Genomic DNA, 20272 nt, shown 5'->3' with positions numbered 1-20272 from the left:
ACAGTATTGAAGTTTAGTTTGCGTTTTCTTGAATCCTTGCAATTGGCACAAGCGGGACTGACATGTAAGTAATCTTTTATTTTTTGTTAAGTTAGATTTCATTATGCGCGAATGTACGCAAACGGACTATTGTACAATCAACCACAAGAGGGATTAATCGCTTCATAGTCGCCAAAGGCGTCAATTGGATGGAAACAGATTTATTAGGAAGGAACGCCCACTAAGTTTTCAGTTAGAGAGCGCTAGGCTCTAAATCAGTTCCTAATATTATACTAGAGAACGACTATTGATTGAAACTCGATTAGTTTTAAGATACTTTTATGCTCGTTAATTGTTTATGTAATTGTAAAAGCCGCATTATCGTCGCTAGGACCTAGTTTTGATTGCGCGTCTATTTCGACTTAATTGGTAGAATTTCGTTGTATTGTATTTCAGTTTACGGTAGTTTGGTCGTTTGGTCGTTTAGCTGGTCGTTTTAGTTGGTCGATTTGGCATTTTGGCCTTTCTGTACTATTGATCGTTTTTCGTCGGAATAAATCACCGTTAACCGTCAACTTTGGTTCTCCGTGGTTCTTGACCTTTTGAGTTTTACGACACAAAAAGTAGTCCCTAAATGCTTCGCCGCGACCCGACTTGAAATCTTGAACTTTTGGATCATTGAACTTTCGTGTCAGTCGCCGCAAACGCCACACCTGGTATACCCTTGTATACCCTTGTATATCCCTGTATACCCCTGTATACCTTATAGTATCCCTCTGTATACCCTGGTATACCCTTGTATACCTCTGTTTACCCATGTTTACCCTCGTATACCCTGGTATATCCTTGTGTACCTCTGTATACAATAAAATCTGCAATTCCACAGCGACAAACCAATGAGTGGTGCCGGATCACTTGTAGACCTGGATCAGCAAATTATCTCAAATACAAAATATTAACGGCAGACTGATCCCAACGGCGGAGGTGACGAGCTTGATAGAACAAACAACAAAAGCTAGAATAACTGAAATATATTTGTTTTTTTAAAAAAACAAATTTTTGCCCGATATTTCGGTTTGCAATACAAACCTTCCTCGGGGGCTGAACGAAAAAGCCCCCGAGGAAGGTTTGTATTGCAAACGAAATATCGGGCAAAAATTTGTTTTTTTAAAAAAACAAATATATTTCAGTTATTCTAGCTTTTGTTGTTTGTTCTATCAGGCTCGTCACCTCCGCCGTTGGGATCAGTCTGCCGTTAATATTTTTTACCTCTGTATACCCTAGTATACCCTGGTATACCCTCGTATACCCTTGCATACCCCTGTATGTCCTTGTATACCCCTGTATACCCTTGTAAACCCTTGTATACCCTTGTATAGTGGTGGGAATCGGTTGAGATTTCAGAATCGATTATCGGAAATAATCGGATTGCCCCAACCGATCGATCATCGATTATAATCGGAAAAATCTACCAAAAAGCATTCCATGTATTTTTCACCTACATAGAAGTCAAAGTGATAGTTTTTAAACTGTTTTTAATGTTATTACAACTTATAAGTAATCATTTTGATTTCAACTTTAACAAAAGCTACATCACTACTAAAAGTGTGTTACAGTGCTGTAACTGGATGAATAAACTCAATACAGTGTTCTTTTACAAACTCAGCTGTGTCTCTGAGTAATGAAATTGTGCTCGTGATCCAATTGAAACTGCAGGTTGGTTGTATTTCCTGCGATGAACAAATTTAAACTTATATAAGAGTTTAGAGAAAATAGCATTTAAACATGTTGTAAGCTTAGTAAACTCAGACTGTACATGTTATTAAGTTCAAGATTACATTGCAGCAGTTCAAGTGAGACTGACACGAAATCAACAAAACACACGTGCCAGAAAACTTTGTTGGCGTTTTGCTTTCAGCAGAGCCTACAGATTACCTTCGTCATATCCAAGTTCTCGTTTGTTTTGGGCCCTTCCTTCACTTGATAAAAACCAAAATATTCCCACACTTTTGACCTGGTGTTTCCAGGATAACGACGATCTCCAACTCGGCCATTTCAGCCGCCATGTTGGATTCGTGGGCAAAATGTAAGCGAGGCAGGTCTGAGAGAGGCGACATTTCGCTGCGATGTTGTTTCTAATACCTTTCATTCGCTAGTGATAGTAGTGATACTACAAACGCGAGACAGTGAGCTTGTAATTTATGTTTTGGCTCAGTTGTTTATGAAGTACAAAGCAGCTTAGTATGCCACATCTTTCAAATAAGCGTGGTGTATTTGAAGTGACAAAAACACAGCGCGCAGGGTACGCACAGGTAAACACATTCAATCTTAGGTTAAATCTGCTGTGACTTAGAAGTTAGGAGTCCACGAAAAAAGACAACTCACACCAAGATATTAAACGTACATTTTTATTGATTTTAATACTTTTATTTATCCCCGATAAATTTTTAATTTTTCCGCGACAATCGATTATGAAAAAAGCATAAATATTATCGATTGCCGCCTCGCTTGACCTTTTCGATCAACTTTCGATTACAATCGATCATCGGCCCCCTTGTATATGCCTGTATACCCTTGTATACTCCTACATACCCTTGTAAGCCTTTGTATACCCCTGGTATACCCTTGTATACCGCTATATACCCTTGTATACCCCTATATACCCTTGTATACCCTGTATACACCTTTATACCCTAGTATACCTCTGTATACCTTTGTATACCCTTGTATACCTCTCTATACCCTTGTATACCCTGGTACACCCTTGTATACCCCTGTATACCCTTGTACACCCCTGTAAACCCTTGTATACTCTTGTATACCCATGTATACCCCTGTATACCCTTGTACACCCCTGTAAACCCTTGTATACCCTTGTATACCCATGTATACCCCTGTATACCCATGCGTACGCATGCATACCCCTGTACACCCTTGTACTGATATCCATCCATTCGGACCTTTTCCGTTACAATCTATACCCTGTGTACAGGCTCCTCTTGCTTGAGTTTAAGTGGCTGTTTATTAGAGGCATGTATAAAAGAACAGCAACGCGACGTTTTCATGCCTCATACAATGTAACAAGACCAATCTCAACGTACAATAAAAATGGTATCCCCACCAGCGTAATCATTAAAACTACTCTCCGAAAACAGAACAAAACAAAACAAATTCAACATTTAGCGCAAGGAAAGGTCACGTATTATACCGCTTAACTTTTCCGCTCAAGTGCAAATATTCTGTACTTTGTGTTTTGTTACAGTCAATATCCAAATGTTTATCAGGTGTTGTTAATGGCTGATTGGAATTGCTGTTACAAAGTTCCCAGACAGTTTTATTTTTAAATCAGTAAAATTTAAATTTGACGCAGAATTTATAAGACAGAAATCAAATAATTAATCTGTACAACAAAGCAAACATAACAACGAAATGGACCAATCAGAGCTCCTTTGACCCCGAACTAATCAATCCATTTTTAACTGGATCATAATCGACGGAGTCGTAAGCGGAATCAGAAGAAAATGGAAATGTTCCGATTCTTTCGATTCCAATTCAGTTGAGCTTATGACTCCGCTTACGACTCCGAATTTCGATTCCAACGATTCTTACGACTCCAACGGCGACTTCGACTCCGATTTCGTCGATAGTGAAAGCCAGCCTTAAACTGAACATTTATCTACCCTGGAATGTGAAATTGGCTGCCGATAATCGATCTTTGACATTTGCAGAGCAAGCAACGAAGTTATACAAGTCACAAACATTTTTGGATGTTATCTGTCAGTACTGCACATGTTCAACACTTCAATAATAACCAACAAGGTTACTGTCTCCAGTGACGTCCAAGGAGCGGGAGTTAGGTCAAATCCTCTTTCAGCGAAATATGTTGCACATCTTGTGCGTTTGTAGGGGTCTGGGTTAGGTCTTTTCCTACGCTCAGCTCCACAATCAACTACAGTCAATGTACTTGAGTCACATGACTTTCGATTCGCATTTTTGTTTCCACAATTGAAGACATTGAAGCATTCGCAAAATTTCGAGCAGTACACGCCTTGGCGAAGACACGGACACTTGTATTTTCTTTTCAAGTCTTTACATGCAACGAAATGAAGATATTACTTTTTTGTTAGGCCACGTGACCATCTCTTCGCCAAAGCACCAGATGCTCGCATCTCTACCAGTGGTGAATTTTGGCACTTGATGCACCGACATTCTCTTGAGCATTTATAACCTGCGTTGGCACAGGAGCACCTTAAACTTTCACAAGATGTAAGAACAACTTCTCCTTTCTGCTTTAAGAACAATCCGCAATTGTATGCCCTCTTCTTTTGAGTTGTTGTTGTTGCTGTTAGGGCTTGTTTTTCCTCAGTGTTAAAATCGTCAATAGCTGGAGGTGAAAGGAATAAAGGAGAATCGGGTATAATTCAAACAAACTGGATACGTGCAATTGAAAGTGAAAGAAATGTTGAAATCTATTTTAGGACAACACACTGACAGGACTGATCAGGGCTATCACCTTGATTCCCGTAAGTAATTTATTCGTGTGGACAGCAAAAACGCAATCTTCCTTCATATCGTTAATTCTCGTGGTATCAGGTTTTTTAATTTCGCGTGGGCAATGAAAACTGTGCACTTAGAAGGTTTGAATACAAATAATAAGCTCACCTTTAGTTCCATCGTAATGACCCGGGGACGAATGATTATAGGCAATGTAGATTGAACACTTACTAAGAAGCGTGGATGGCACAAACATCAGAACCGGTGAACCAGGAATAGAAGTGATCACCAGGACTGGAATCTTAGGCAGGTTGCTACATCCATAAACACAGAGGTCACCCAAGGAACTATTGAACCATCTGGACTCCGAAAATCTCTTCAGTTCGTCTTTCACGTTGAAGTCCACAAAAGAACTATACCTCTTCGATTGGTGCCATTTTAATTTTAAGCAACCCCAAAACGAGTCGCTGTGCTCAGATCAAGAGGAACGCTGAGTAGCCCTTGAGGACATCAGCATCTGCTATGAGATAATTATTAGGAGAAATGAGACGTGACTTGCGGTTCCTTTAACGCTGGAAACATGGGGCCGATATTTTCCCTTCCTTTCTCTTGAGCTCCTGTCCCTTTCTTAATGATTCAAAACCTTCTTTCCTTTCCTAAAGCTTCCGAAATAGGATTTCTTTTCTGTCTGCCTTTTTCCAAAGATAGACTCTAGCATGCCGTAGCCCGTTCCAGGAAGGAAAACGGCGATCGAAAAAAAAGAGAGAGAAAGGCGTTCCGAGTGTGAGGTGGTCTTTCCAGCGGTATAATAGGAATTAAAAGGGTCTAGTCGGGTTTTAAAGGGTACTTAAGAGTAAACATAAAAAAAAATTGAACTGGGGCTCGAAAGGATGTTACGGTTTTTAGATTGCACAGGGGTTTACTAGGATATTTTAGGGTTTACATAGGTATACCAAGCTTTACTAGGGGTTTACAAGGATGTTAAACTATATGCTGGGTACATAGGTACTCAAGGTACTTAAGCGTGACTAGAGTTTTCAAGGGTTTACAATGGTCTTCTAGGGTTCAATAGTGATTACACTGGTTTATAAGGGCATGACGGGTATACGAGGGCATAATAGGGTTCTAAAAGGTGTAATAGGGTTTACTGCTAGGGTGTACATTTGCGTTATCGACCAAGCGTGAGGTCAAGATGGTTGCATGTTGGCCAAGTTCTCTTTTTTGCGTTTTTATGGACCGAGAAGAAGTCGAGGTCCGTAAAAAATCAAAAAGAGAACGGGACTAATATCCAGAAAATCTTGACCGAACTAGCTTGGTCAATAAAGGATTTATTATATGGCATAAAGAACACTGGACTTCGGCGCAATTTTATTGCCGGAACAAAACGCGCAATCCCGAGCGGGCAATATCGGCCCATCTTGCCCGCTATAGTAGGGCTTACTAGAAATTATAAACGTATACTAGGATTTAAAACGTATGCTAGGGTTTTTGAGGGTATGCTAGGGTTTACAAGGGTATACTAGGGTTTACAAGGGTATGCTAGGGCTTACAAGGGTATACTAGGGTTTACAAGGGTATGCTAGGGCTTACAAGGGTATGCTATAGGGTTTACAAGGGTATACTAGGGTTTACAAGGGTATGCTAGGGTTTACAAGGCTATCCTAGAGTTTATAAGGGTATGTTATGGCTTACAAGGGTAAGCTAGGGTTAACAAGGGTATGCTACAATTTACAAGAATATGCTAGGGTTTGCAAGGGTATGTCATGGTTTACAAGGGTATACTAGGGTTTACAAGGGTATACTAGGGGTTACAAGGGTATGCTTGAGTTTACAAGGGTATGTTATGGCTTACAAGGGTATACAGGGGTATAAAAGGTTTTCAACAGGTATATTTTAAATACATAATGATAAGTGATGCATGAAGTACATACCCACCTCTGAAATCTGGTTCCAGTCCTTGTTATCTCAGGTCTTCCATCTCGTAGACCTGTGATTAAAAGTTTTAACCTCATTTTTACTGCTGTGAATTATGGCATTACAATACCCTGAAACCCCGAGGGTGGCACCACTGCCTTGGTCGAGGTACACCTTCCCGTTTTTTCCACCTGCTGGTTTTAGGCGTTTTCGTGTCCGGCTTTGGTGCACTTAGTTTTCCTTAATCATATCGTAATCGACTTTTGCAAGCCTCTTAAAGCTAAATTAATGCACGTTGGCTTGGCTGGCCAACGCGCCCATATATCGTCACTTTGTGTGCCTGGTTGAGTAGTGGAGGCAAAATTAGTCAAAATATTGTTGACAATTGCTTGACTGAAAGCAAAGAAGTCGCTACAGACCAAAACGGAAAGGATAAAGGATTTTGTGAAAGGGAAAACGTGTGGAAAAACCCCGTCAGGGGAAGGAGAAATCGATCGAGCAAAACCAAGCACCTCTCATGAGGAAGGTTACGTGTCAGACTTCGAGGACTGTAATCAACCACTCTGTTCATCAGACAGCGCAAGAGATAATAAAGCTGTACCATTCAAGAGATGAATCGTCTAATAGTTATCGCACCGTCCATTTTCATTGTCACATTGATGTGTTAATTGTAGACATCAGTTGTACCGTGTTCAAATAATGACGTATTTCTACGGGTCAATACGATTTTAATACCAAAAAAAGCAGCAGCAAAATAGCGGACATGTTTGATCGGTAACAAAGTAAAGTAAAATTTGTCCCAGGCTATGACAAATGAGAGTAAGGTTACAATTACTGCACAGTTAAGAAATTAAACAACGTTTTGTTGACGTAAAAATGTCTGTTTTATTTGTTGTATATCGATGAAATATGTGCCCGACTGTCTGTGACGTTTTTTCTGACTGCTTAACACGGACACCCGAACAATATGGACACTTTGTCCCCGTAATGTCCGTATTAACCGGGTTAATCCATTGTACTTGCTTCCGTGGGATGAATTTAACCCAAGTATTCACTACTTGCTCCCGTCTGGCCTTGTAGCACAGTCATTAGAACAACGGACGATCAAATCCGGAGGTCGTGGGTTTGATTCCCACCGAGGTCGGAGATTTTTCATATATGCCATTTCCCTAATACTAGGGCTAATGCTGAGTGGGAAATTCATGGGTTCAATTTAGCACTTTATCATAAACTTTGGAGTCAATTCTCTGATCCATCTTTTGTGTCCTTAGTGCTAGCGGCACAACACTCATTCGTTTTTAAGAGTTTGTTGTAAGAGGTCTCATTGCTTCATCTTTAGTAAAACTTCTTTTGACACCTGGTGGGTGACACGAGGTATAGTGCGTGTATTGGAAGGTTTCAGTCGGCTTATAGCGAGTGTTGATGTCCAGGATACATTCATTTTGTCAAATCTATTTCCTTTGTTCACCACTGATTAAATAACACCGCTGCTGGAAGAAAATCTAAGTTAACATTCGAACCATTGCACTTGTAAATGTCAAGTCGAATGAGCAAGAGCTGAGAAAAACTCGTTCCACGTGGAGTCAATCTAGGCTACTTCATTTGTCGCAATGTTAAAAGCCATCATAAACGACCAGGCCTAAGATTACCACGTGACTTTATCGAATGAATATATATTTTATCGAATGAAAATATATTTTTTAACGAATGGAAATATATTTTATCGAGCCAAAAGATATTTTATCGAACGAGAATATATTTTATTGAATTTTGCTACATCACTGGTAAAGGATACTACTTCTGTCAATTTTTAAAATAAACATTGATTGATTGATTGATGGATTGGTTGGTTGATATCTAAAACTTATTGTAACTTTTAAGAACTTTTGAACGGAGTAAAATAAAAACCTCGGTTAACTTTCAATCGTGGATTAGCGTTAATCGACTTTTTTTCACCATTTTGCTAAGCCCCCTCAGTTGTTTTAGCCTTGCTGCGGGCCTGAGTATATACTCCCAAGTCTTGGGAGTCACCGTCGATTCTGATTTGATCTAAGATTCCCTCATTGGTTAGTCATGTATGGCTATGATTTGTCTAATCAACCGTACTAAAATCACAAGTCAGCTTTAGTAAGGAGCAAACCCTTTTAGTTTCACTCTGGTGAAATATATCTGCCACGAACACTTAATAAGTAAACTCCAGGCTGTTTGGAACCTTCACCGTAGGCCGATTGAGGAGGATGAGGCAACATCCTCTCCCCTCCCCTCCGCCTCGCGGGCAATCCCAAGGGCATTTAAACTTTTGAAAATTAGGCAAAAATCCGGCATTTGAAGTGTGAAAATTGGCGCAAATAGCAATTCAAATGTCCTACCCAAGCGCCGAACTTGACGATCAAAATCCTCCTTCCAGCTACGAGATCTGTGTCTGGCCAAACATGGTATTCGTTACCAAAAAAGAATTGATATCACCACAGCATTGTCACACATCCCTAAATCTCCGCTAAAAGAAGATAAATGCTTATGCAAAACTGAGACGAAAGACATGAAACAACGAGCAGTTACTGAAACACCCCATCTTGTAGTAGTTTTATTTGGCGGACCCTACAGAAGTGACCAGAAATTCAAAATGGTGGTTGACCTAAATAATTGGCATTTAACAAAGTGACAGTGCACCGATCAATTCAATACCACAGCACCCCCTCCCTTCCAGAAGACGTTTCAACTTTTGAAGAATGAAAGGACAAATTTTCGGCGCAATTGAACAGCTGTTCATGCTTCGTAGACAGAGACTATAAATGACTTCTTCAAAAACTCTTTTTGAAGCCCTTTTTGAGTGAGCCATTCGCTCACAAAGGCGAAATCCTGTTCTTGAAAAACTCCTCAATCCCACAAAATCCGATGTTCATGCTTCGTAGACAGAGACGTATAAATGACTTGTTCAAAAACTTTTTTTGAAGCCCTCTTTGAGTGAGCCATTCGCTCACAAAGGCAGAATCCTGTTCTTAAAAAACTCTTGAATCTCACAAAATCCAGAAAAAAAATAAAACACTCGTACTAAAAGGTAAATCCGCTTCCAATTCCCCACCCCTCTTATTCAAATATCAATATCCACACCAATTAACTAACCGGGCACACTGAATGGTCAAATGCCAAGGGTGTGCGGGGGGGGGGGGGGGAGGTGGTGGTGGGGTTCGAATTGGTCGGCGCATAACAAGATCCCATAAAAGCTCACAATTCTTTGTTGCAATCCCCACTCCTTCTCGGAAGGGATTGGAAATCCAGAGGGGGACGGGTTGGTCTTAGGGGTTAAAACATGCTTTATTCAGCCAACGTTGAATTTCCAGAGGGGTCTTCCAAAAAAAAAAATTCCTTCCGTGGGTCAGGAAATTAGGTCAGTACCTGATTTTTTTCCAATAAAATAAGTTTATTTTTACAGTATTAATATTTCTGATTCCGACTACACTATCAGGAGCCATTCAAAGAGAAATAGTTTATTGAGGAATGGTCAGTCAGTCATCCGACAACAACGTCAATGTAATGTCTGACTAATTCGTTCCTTAGTCACAACCGTCAGAAATTACATTTTTTTTACCGTAAAGCTAGGTTAAGCATTAATTACAAAACATTTATTGCAATATCGATTTAGTCTTCTGGTTTTTCATAAAATAATTCTCCAACTCACAGTCTTTGCAAATACCTTCTTTCAACTCTACCAGGATTCTAAAGCACTTTTCTATGTGTGCTTATGCTTATATTCTAATATGTCAGAAAAAGCTGGAAGTGAAGACAAAAAGGAGAGAGAGAGAAAAAAAAAACAAAAAACAAAACAAAAACGGAGGACTCTTGGGATGACAAGTCAATATGCAAATCATTCCGCCTGTCAAATTTTCACATGCGCCAACTACAAGGAGCCATATAGAACATTTAATAATAATAATAATAATAATAATAATAATAATAATAATAATAATAATTAAAGTTAATAGCCGACGTTTCGGCGTCATCGTGACACCATTCTCAAGGCAAAGTGGATAAATTAATGCGAAGATTTGATTTCTATACTTTACAGTCTCTACAAATTAGCATATTAACAAAGGATCACAAGTTCTTCAGGTGAATACCTTTGCGCGAATCGAGTAAAGTATAGAAATCAAATCTTCGCATTAATTTATCCACTTTGCCTTGAGAATGGTGTCACGATGACGCCGAAACGTCGGCTATTAACTTTAATTTTCGCTTGCTTATGTTTCAAGAAATCATTATTGATCAAAATAATAATAATAATAATAATAATAATAATAATAATAATAATAATAATAATAATAATAATAATAATACTTTATTAGTAGAAAAACAAACAACAAATACAGAAAGGTGATTAAAAATATCGGTATTGGAAAAAAAGAAAAACGCTTCATAATTCTGTAGTTCATGCTAAGAATATCCATACAAAAACTTTTTCAAAGACGTTGATCGATCAAATAATATATACAAAGTTAAAAATCTTGAAAAAAGAAATCAAAACCAACATCAAATGGAAGGCTACCGAGAAAAATAAGAAAAACTAAGAAATAAAATTATGTTCTCAATGTTTTTAACGAATATTTGCATGTCCTTTCCCGATGTCAATGTCCGTCAAATCTAGATGGATCTTCCTTGTAGCTCGCGAACCTCTTAAGCATAGTAATGCTGATAATAATAATAATAATAATAATAATAATAATAATAATAATAATAATAATAATAATAATAATAATAATAATAATATTTTGGTCTGAGTTAACTTTTGTTGGAATGAAGGTAAGCCAAGAAACGAAAAAATCAACTATACCGTGGGGCATGTGAACAGCTCATTTGTCCCCGCTGTGGGCAGTTTTTTTTTTTTTAAAAGTCCTTATGCCCAGGGCACTGTTGGAATATTTGACTGATGAATAATTTACCTTTTGTGACAACATTCATAATTTAGGTGGTGCAATCTTAATGACCATATCATTGCAATGGAAAGTTTGATTCCTAACCAACATAGCTTGAAAACCTGAACTTCCACCGATGGGCTGTTTAGCCATGTTTGCACTATTGAAAACAGCTTGCAAGATTTTCATGTCTCAGCCATATTCAGCAAGCTACATGGCACGAACAGAAAAAAGCAAAAACCACAAAGAATTTAACAACAGTGCCAGTATGTTAACTATCTTATAATAAAACATGTGACCTATCGAATTTCTTAAAATTTGCATTATGGTGGGTATCACAAAGGCAGATATTTTAAACAGGAATTTCCGGTATAAAAGGGCCCTGGCTTGGCCATTCTCACCTTCAGTTGTCGATCAACTATCAGAGCATAAACAACTGGCAAGCAACATGTGTATTTTTCTTCGGCTTTTACCGATAAAATTGGCTAAGTTTTCAGAATAACCCTTGTTAGACAAGTTAGAAGCTGATATCTTAAATTGCTGTGGTGGTATTATAAAATTTTTATGCATATTTTTCAGAGGACGCTCAAGTCAACAACTTGCCAGGACTAAACAGCGTCTAAATTTGCATCTTACACCTGTAAAGGTGTAAAATGAAGGAACTTATAGCGGAACTCCTTGTTTAAGGGCCTGCAACCTGGCATTGACTGTGCTCTGCATCTAAGTTACATTGAAAGAGATCAAATTTAAATTTCATTTAAAGTGTTGTACACTGTGATTTGCGTCCCTCTGTCCATATTTCTTTATGAACAGCTGCTTGGGTTTCCAGTAAATTATAATAATTATGGGTATATTGAACTTTCAAGTACAAGGATATTAGACACTTATTCTACTGTCTAGTGCCTTATCCCCACCCCTCCCCCCTAACAAAAATCCCATGGTGTGGTGAGAATGAATTAATGAATGAATGATAACTTTATTTAATTATCAAGACTTAAAAACACTATTTTCTATATTAAACTAGAACTACTATCACAAAGCCCCAGAGGCCTAAGCTTATCATAAAATTCTATAATCACATTATTCTAATTTACTTGTGTTTTCCCCATAACATAAATAAAAGCAGAGCTAACAACCTCCTCTACGCTAGAAATTAATACATGCACTACCACATTATAGTCAGACATTTTTCAACTGACTTTTGCAATCTTGAATTACAATTATCGTAAAAAGCATAAAACTGAAGGGAAATATATTTGTAAAATATCTTTTGATTAGTAATTAACATGGAACCAAAGTTAGCCTTAAAGCATGCTTTGAAAACACTGGGCCTTAGTGAAGTTTTGTCAGCAAAAGAAAGTTGCAAGCATAAAGAAGATTAACAGGCATTCTCTTTGCACTCTTTTCGTTCTTTGCACTTTGTGTCTCATTCTAAATCCGTGTGAAAGGTAATGATCATCTTTCCTATCTAGGTCTAGGCAACCATCATTGGCTTTCTTCTCACTGACAAAATTTCAACAGACACATCTTTTACAGGATTGCATGATGTTTTGTCTGGTGTTGATTAACAAGATAAATAACATTTAGCTAGAATTAAGGTCAAATTTGACTTCTCTGCACCCTGTCAATATATTTATAAATTATGATATCTCTCAGTTAGTATGCGCGGTGTAATTGGTCAATTTTGTGGGTTGTATTTCATTATACAGCCCGCTAAATTCAACTAGTTTCCTTTTCCGCACGGGTGTTTAACCCCAGAGATACAATAAATATCTTACTAATCTCTTTTTTCCATTGATTTATGGCCCACACGCTTCGCACTTGGGCCATAAATCAACAGGAAAAAACTTGGCCTGTAACCTGCAGTACCAACCTCAAACTCGGTAAGTAAGAGGTATTTTATTCTAATTCTGGATATACTTGACAGCACTCCTCAAAAAATACTAACAAAAGCACCATACTGCATTGCAAACTTAACAATGTACATGATTTGAATACCTGAACACTGAAGAGAGGGAAATTATATAATGCTGCCTGCCAGCTTGAGATTATGAATGTAATATCATGGATTACAAATTACTCCTTAATTTTGGCACAAAACAGCATTAAATTGCAATGGCAACGTTTCTCAATACAATAAACATGTCAATTTGTAATAATTAATTTGTTACCCATGATATTAAAAGGTAATTAAATGGTATACTCATGAGATTAGGAAACAATGACTCTTACAAGTGTATTAATTTCCCAAGCCTTTAAGAGAAGGGAACTATTAGAATTTGACAAAATGAGCATGAAATTATTTACTAATTTCCTGAGTAAACCATTTGATTACCCATAAGTACTAACCTGAACACATTACATACTAATGCCAGTGCAGGCACATTAGTTTATTTTATCAGCAAATGTTATGACTGTTGCTCAACAAAAATTGTTGAACCACACAGCAAAAAGTGTGTCTGGCAACCCTTCTGAGATGATAACATTTTAATCTCTGACAAGTGGAGTTCCTAAGGCACTTGTCTGACTGAACTACTGAAGATGAGTAAGATTTACCATGAACAAATAATCTTCTTTTCCCTGAGTACTGTGTTTCCAAAGCGTTTATTTAACAATTAGATTATGAGCTCAAAATTTCTATCATGCCATAGTTGATGAGGGCAAAGACCAAATCAACCACAATTAATGTATCGCACATAGAAAAAAGAGCGAATAATCTAATTGTTTTAGTATAAGTCTATAAGTCATTTAAAACTTTTATCCAAATCCTCTTCACAGACACTTCGAAAACGCGAAGAAGCAGCCACCATTGTGTTGACAACCACGCACCGTTAGGCTACTCACCCCACTCACTATTTACGACAGAACAAAATTAATAGTGAGTAGTGTAGCCAATAAGAGAACAGCATTTGCAACAGAACGGAAGTACATATATACTAATAATCTATAGACTTTCTAAACTACCTTCTTGGTTGAATCAATGATAATTCTTTTATCAATGATGGAAAGTTTCACGTGGTTACTCATTTTATTGCAACAGTCATACAAGGAAATTCAGCCAACACAAACATTGAGGCTGCCTGAAATTGCATTATCATGATGATCATCATGATGTTATTGTGTTGGAGTTTCCTAACAGTTTTCACTAAAATATTTACAACAAATGCAGAACCAGTAAAACGCATGCTTGTTTGTAAATGTATGGGGGTAATTCCACTACCTTGGTTGCAAGCTGCCTGATTTGCGTATGTCGAGCATATCACGACTAATCTCATCTTGGTCTGTCTCTTGAATGCTCATGTTGCCCACATCCTCTTGTAAACATCCATCTGCAGCATCACACCCTCCTGCAAACACGAGAAAGAAGGACAATGTAGGACAGTTTAGCAGTCCCAGAAAATATCCAAACTCTCCACATGGAAGATTTTCTGTTTTCTGTTGGAAAATGCTTACTCCACCTTTCAGTAACAAGCAGACTCTAAAGTTTAAAATTCAACCAACCGTTACTCTTTTCACTGCCCTCAATCACTGCAGTGGATCTCTTAGAACAGAAAGCAAAAACATTTAGCTCAACGGGATCAAAATGTCATGTTTGTGCGTTGTGATGGCAGATTTTGACCCACTTTGTTGGTTTCTGTATTCTTGTGGTCAGTTGGTTGTCGCTGTAATTATGATTGACACCAGTAAAATGAGTCCAATTTGTTAGTTGGGGTTGAAGTTCAGAGCCTGTATGTTATTGAAAGGTGCAGTTATTAACAAATGATCTTAAATTTGGCTGAAAAATTTTTTTTTTTCATAAAAATAGCCTGACAAACCTTTGGAACAACAACACAAGGTTCTCTCATGCAGCAAAAATACATGTACATGCTGTATATGTTAAACTCATCGCCAATATATGAGCTTAGGAAACTGGTGCCTGGAAAGTCAGTGGGGGGCCTCAGACAATTGAGGCATGCCGAGAGGTATCCATGGCAACCCTACAATCGAGAACCACCCCGGCAAGCAGCCACACTGGGCACCGTCACACTGAAGAATTCAGTGGAACAAACAATACTTACCTGGAATTCCCTAGTGAACAGGAGGGTGGGTGTGGTGGGGCAAGAATCCGCAACGATTCCCTGCACTGCAAATGATCCACAATGATGAGCTAAATTGCAAGCTAAATATATTGGGCAACATGAACCTGCCCTGCCAAGACCTATGGACCACCCCAAAGATTATGTACTGCTACAAACCAGACAGCTGACTGCATTGGCCCAAGCGTAACTTTGCCTAAATTACATTTACCCACATATAAAACATCTCAATAGCAACCATCTTCTTCTCATAACTGGCTGTTATGACACTAATGGTCAAGAAGTGGTTCTTCTTTGTGACAGCGACAGAACAGCAAAATATTTGAAAAACAACAAAGTAAGCCATACCTCGAACTTGTTGGACCATTGTAAAGAACTTCCTCACAAGCTCATCACACTGTTCCCTCCAATTGAATTCCCATGAGTATTCATTCCTTAGCTGCTCAGCTTCCTCATGGCGGGTTTGAACACCTTTTGCTCTGATCTCCCTTATCTTCTTGGCCCAGTCTTGTGGATCATTAGAATCCACCACATGCTTCCCTCCAGAGGGAAGCCCCTTCAAGGCAACACCAAGCCCACAACTTCCACTGATTAGGACAGGCAAATCTGCTGAAATGGCACGGAGACCGCTTATTCCAAAGCCCTCTGTTCTTGATGGTTTGATAAGAAGATCTACTTGACACAGCTGTTGGCACCACATTTTAGTATCTCCAGAACAATTTCTCACCGTCAGTTGGCTCAAATCAATTCCTGCATCAACCATTGCTTGTTCCATCTCGGCTTTAACATCCTTTTCTTGTACAACAAAAATCAGATGACACAATGGATCATTCAACAGTTTGACAGCTTTTGCTGCAATGTCACACCCCTTAACTTTAAAATACTTGGACGATGCACTAATCAACACACGAAACTTTTCACCTGAATTTCCAACCCTCTGATGAACACCAAGGAATTCTTCTGGAAGTCTTGGCATAAGGGTAACGACACTTTCCTGCTTTCCACAGTACAGTAATGCAGTTTTGTAAGCCTCTGCAACTTTAGGACCAACTGCAATTACAAGATCAGCTTTCTCGCACAATGTTACCTGCAAATCATGTTCTGATATATCCTGTCCCGCTGTACTTGGGTCTAATTTTTCTAAGTATTTCTCCAGATCCTCAGGGATTGTATGTACAACAAGTACCCAACTGCATTGTTTGGCATCTTTTATAACCTGTGCTTGTTTTCCAACATGGTGCCCATAGGAGTGCATTACCAAAATATCAATTTCAAGATCATCGGGTGGATGGAACAGCTTCTCGGTTGTTGTTAAACCAGTATAGCCAGGTTTTGCATCAAACAGTTTGATGTTTAACCTTGCAGCATGTTCTCTCTGTTTCTGAGTATTGCCTGGCACAAATCCACTGACCTCAACTCTGTCATCACGAGCAAGCTCACTTTCTAGTTGCCCATTCACCACCTTGTTCCATCCCTCAGCATTTGATGCGAGTGTAACTTTCAGCTTCATTGCACCTTCTGAAAGAACACATATACATACATGCTAAATTAAGTTAAATCACTGTTATCAAAAAACACCGAATTGTAGGTCCATGTTTTTTCTCTAGGAAAATTGAAACTGACTAACCTAAATCTACCTAGCTAACTAGTATGTTCACCAGTTCCAGGAATTCTGTAGTAGGAAGTGACAGGAAGAAAGTTGTGACGCTTGCAAACACTAATTAGATATAGGTGAAGGAGATTTGTCCAGCCCTACGAACAAAGCAGCTGGATTTGATGGCATAACAAATGAAGCCATCCTTGCATATGGGGAAGTAAGAGTCAAATGGCTAACTCTGATATTCCAGAAGGCATGGAAAGAGAGAAAAGTCCCTGATGACTGGCAGCAGGCTGTCATAGTCCCTATCTGGAAGATAAAGGCAGCAAGAAGGACTGCAGTATGTACAGAGGCATATCACTCCTGAGTCACACAGGTAAAATGTACGCCAACATCCTTGAATAAAGAACAAGGTACAAAGCAGAACCTTTGCTGAGTAATGCTCAGACGAGATTCAGAAAGGGCAGAGGTTGCACTGATGCCATATTCCCTTTACAGCAACTTATCAAAAAGGCCATAGAGTAGGTAGGTAGTATAGGCTTCTAATTGTATTATTTAGTGTCCCCAATTAGTAGAGAGGTATTTCCCCACAGGTACTTCTGACACAGTAACATTAAAGTCTTTGATTGATTGATTGATTGATTGATTGATTGATTGATTGATTGATTGATTATGTAACAAGGACCTGAATCTTGTATTTATAGATCAAGAGAAAGCATTTGACAGAGTCAACACAGTGACATTGTAGAAAGTCGTAGAAGAGCAAGATATGAAAGGACAGCTTTTAGATAATGACATCTATTTAAGCGAACAGTCAAAGCTGCATTTAAACAACAAGTGGCCTCACTGACTGGTTCTAAATGACATCTGGAGTGAGGCACACTGTCAAGCAAGGCTGTGTACTGTCTCCCCTGCTCTTCATTATTTACATGGACAAGGTCATAAAAGAGGCAAACCCAGAACCACAGGCCTTGAACTAATTGCTGTTTGCTGTTGATCAGCTGAAGGAGTTCTTTCGCCTCCTCTGTCCAGCCTCTTCTCGTTTTTCGCACTTTTCCACTATCTGAACACCTGGGACTAGCCAGAGGGTCTCAATGGGAGGTATAGCTTTGACGGTTGACTGTTAAATTTTGCTGATTTTAGGGCTTTTGATGGTTGACGGTTATCAAGAGGAAATTCCCTCCATGAGTTAAAGTTAATATTAACTTTTGAGTTTTTAAAGTTAATATATTGTGTTCTGGAGGTTGTTTTTTAGTCAGAAACACGTAATCAATGTAGTAAATCATTAATATTTTGAAACCTGAGTACTTCCGGATGGAAGTCAGTTGTGATGTCAGTTTAGCTGCCAATTTGAAAAAGACCATAAAATGAGTATATTTGGGAACATGGAAACTTTTTTACCAGTTAAAAAATGATGGTTTGAGAGCCAGAAGTTGGGAATGAGCAGCTGAAATAGTGATATTTGAAAGACCTTGAAACCATTTGATGTCAAATACCTGCTTTTTTGATGGGCTACCGTTGCTATGGTAACAGCTGTTGCTTGGAAACTATCAGCCGGAAACTGATGAAAAACTTAACTTTGATCATATTTTGAAATGATGATGTAGTACGAAGGAAATTGAAGCTTATCCTCTATGCCAGATTTTAATTTTAAAACATCGCCCTGAGTCCAGACAAAACTGCTGCGAGCCTCCTTAAACACTGCAATCATCAAGCCTTGAGGAAGTTTGTAAATTTTACCCACATAATTTTCTGACATTATAGAAGAAGCTTACGATATGCGCGCCAATTGACAATAAACTGACTAAACTGGTAATCTGTTTTCCACGTTTTCACCTATTTATGCCTTAGTTACGTTATATAAAAACACTTAATGACTGATACCTTGGGAAGCCATTAATTTTGTCTTCCTGTTTCAGGAAACATGGAGTTTCTTCGAGACTGTCTTGAGATCGGTGGAAATCAACCTGGAAGCCAATTTTTCGGGTCAGTTATCGCATAATTCCAGCTACCCCCACAAATGCGTCAGCACTCACCTTTTGTGAAATCCTAAATCACAAAATAGGCCATGCTAAAAGCTAGCGGCAGCCAGCGCTGAGCCTAGCGCCGAGGAAAGAGAAGAGGAATGAAGCTCATCTTCGGCACTCCCATGCTTATTAGATCCCGGATGTCCATCCTTAGGCTTCCTTAGCGGGGGGGGGGGGGGGGTGGGGGGAACTATCTCAGCTCCGTTTAGCGTTTGATTTACCTCACGATTAAATTCCTTATTTTCAGAAGGTTAGTCGTGGGATAAATAGGGGCTTCTGAAATCAGTTATCCTGCATAAAAGAATAAAAAACAAAACATTTTGAACAAAAAACTTGCAATTTATCGGAAGGAAAATAGAAGTCCATCCCCCATGGGCTGGTTTTTGATTGGGTATCTGTAGCCCCCATCACATTTCTCTTTGTAACAATATCAATGCTTACTCAACCCCTGAGATCATGAGAATTAAGGTAAACAATTTTTCTGCATATTTTAATAACTTATTTTGACTTATTTTGTTTTGTTTTTTCCTTTAACTTATTTTTTTTTTTTGTATAAAAATAAAAATATATGTAAACAATAGGGATTTCTTACTGCTCTTGTGTGCCCCACACTGAAATGACAACGATGGCGAAAATTTGTAAGTGGCAAACCCTGCGTCTTTCCGGTATAGACCCCCAGATCCGAATGAATTCAGAAAACACTCCTTGCTATAATTTATACTTTGTATAGCAAAAGAACTAAAAAATAAATCAATAAAATAAAGAATAAGAGTGTAATTTACTTCAATGTTTCAAAAAGTGCAAAATTTCTTCTAATTAGGCCCGATATTAAGGGCTTTTAAAAGATTACGCTCTTTAAAAAAAAGCGAAATTTGTAAGGAACAACTTTTCATCGTCCTCATGACAGCAGTCAAGTTCAAATGTCAGTGTAAAATGCATCGGAGTGTTTATGAATACAATTATAGACCTAGTGTGAAAAATGCAGTCAAGTTTTATGAATATAATAAAGGTATAAAGATTGGGAGAGCATTGTTCTATGTAAAAAGTTTTGCACGGATAGAGTCAGACTGAGTGTTAAGATACGGCTTACATTCCCTAACTAGAAAAAAAAAAACATCGTAAATAGGGCTTTACAGTTTGCTTTGGCATTATTTGATTTTCTTCAGGATCGAAAAGCTTCAAATCAAGGATTTTCGGCCTCTTGTCGGCCTCCAGGGGCCGGTTGTTTGAAAGCTGATTAACGCTAATCCCCGATTAAAACTTAAGCAAGGTTTT

General features: G+C 38.5%; 2 protein-coding genes and 1 long non-coding RNA gene across 6 annotated transcripts; 1 reads left to right on the top strand and 2 right to left on the bottom strand.

Moving 5' to 3' along the window:
- Positions 1 to 4091: 4091 nt before the first annotated feature.
- Positions 4092 to 4890, bottom strand: LOC146484119 (uncharacterized). The gene is made up of 2 exons (XM_085105495.1): positions 4642 to 4890; positions 4092 to 4363 (listed from the first exon to the last, which is right to left on the bottom strand). Exons 1-2 carry the CDS (start codon positions 4727 to 4729, stop codon positions 4092 to 4094), a joined length of 360 nt encoding a protein of 119 aa, XP_084961621.1. The 5' UTR covers positions 4730 to 4890.
- Positions 4891 to 10039: 5149 nt separating this feature from the next.
- LOC146484118 (uncharacterized) lies at positions 10040 to 13179 on the top strand. The gene is made up of 2 exons (XR_014863732.1): positions 10040 to 10362; positions 11164 to 13179. It is a non-coding gene; the product is annotated as an uncharacterized LOC146484118 (long non-coding RNA).
- A 144-nt stretch (positions 13180 to 13323) lies between these two features.
- On the bottom strand, positions 13324 to 19102 carry LOC146484117 (uncharacterized). 4 transcript variants are annotated; one of them, XM_085105411.1, is made up of 5 exons: positions 19007 to 19102; positions 18855 to 18937; positions 15722 to 16891; positions 14515 to 14644; positions 13324 to 14149 (listed from the first exon to the last, which is right to left on the bottom strand). In XM_085105411.1, the coding sequence occupies exons 2-5, from the start codon at positions 18865 to 18867 to the stop codon at positions 14134 to 14136; spliced, it is 1329 nt and encodes a 442-aa protein (XP_084961537.1). In that variant the 5' UTR covers positions 18868 to 18937; positions 19007 to 19102; the 3' UTR covers positions 13324 to 14133. The 4 variants fall into 4 exon arrangements, with proteins under 4 accessions (XP_084961537.1, XP_084961540.1, XP_084961538.1 ...); XM_085105414.1 differs by having other exon boundaries at positions 13324 to 14153; positions 14518 to 14644; XM_085105412.1 differs by having other exon boundaries at positions 14518 to 14644.
- Between the last annotated feature and the right edge of the window lie 1170 nt (positions 19103 to 20272).

Source organism: Pavona decussata, unplaced genomic scaffold (assembly GCF_977016875.1).
Source record: "Pavona decussata unplaced genomic scaffold, jaPavDecu1.1 SCAFFOLD_37, whole genome shotgun sequence".
Lineage (NCBI taxonomy): Eukaryota > Metazoa > Cnidaria > Anthozoa > Scleractinia > Agariciidae > Pavona > Pavona decussata.
This window is presented reverse-complemented; position numbering and strand designations above follow the sequence as displayed.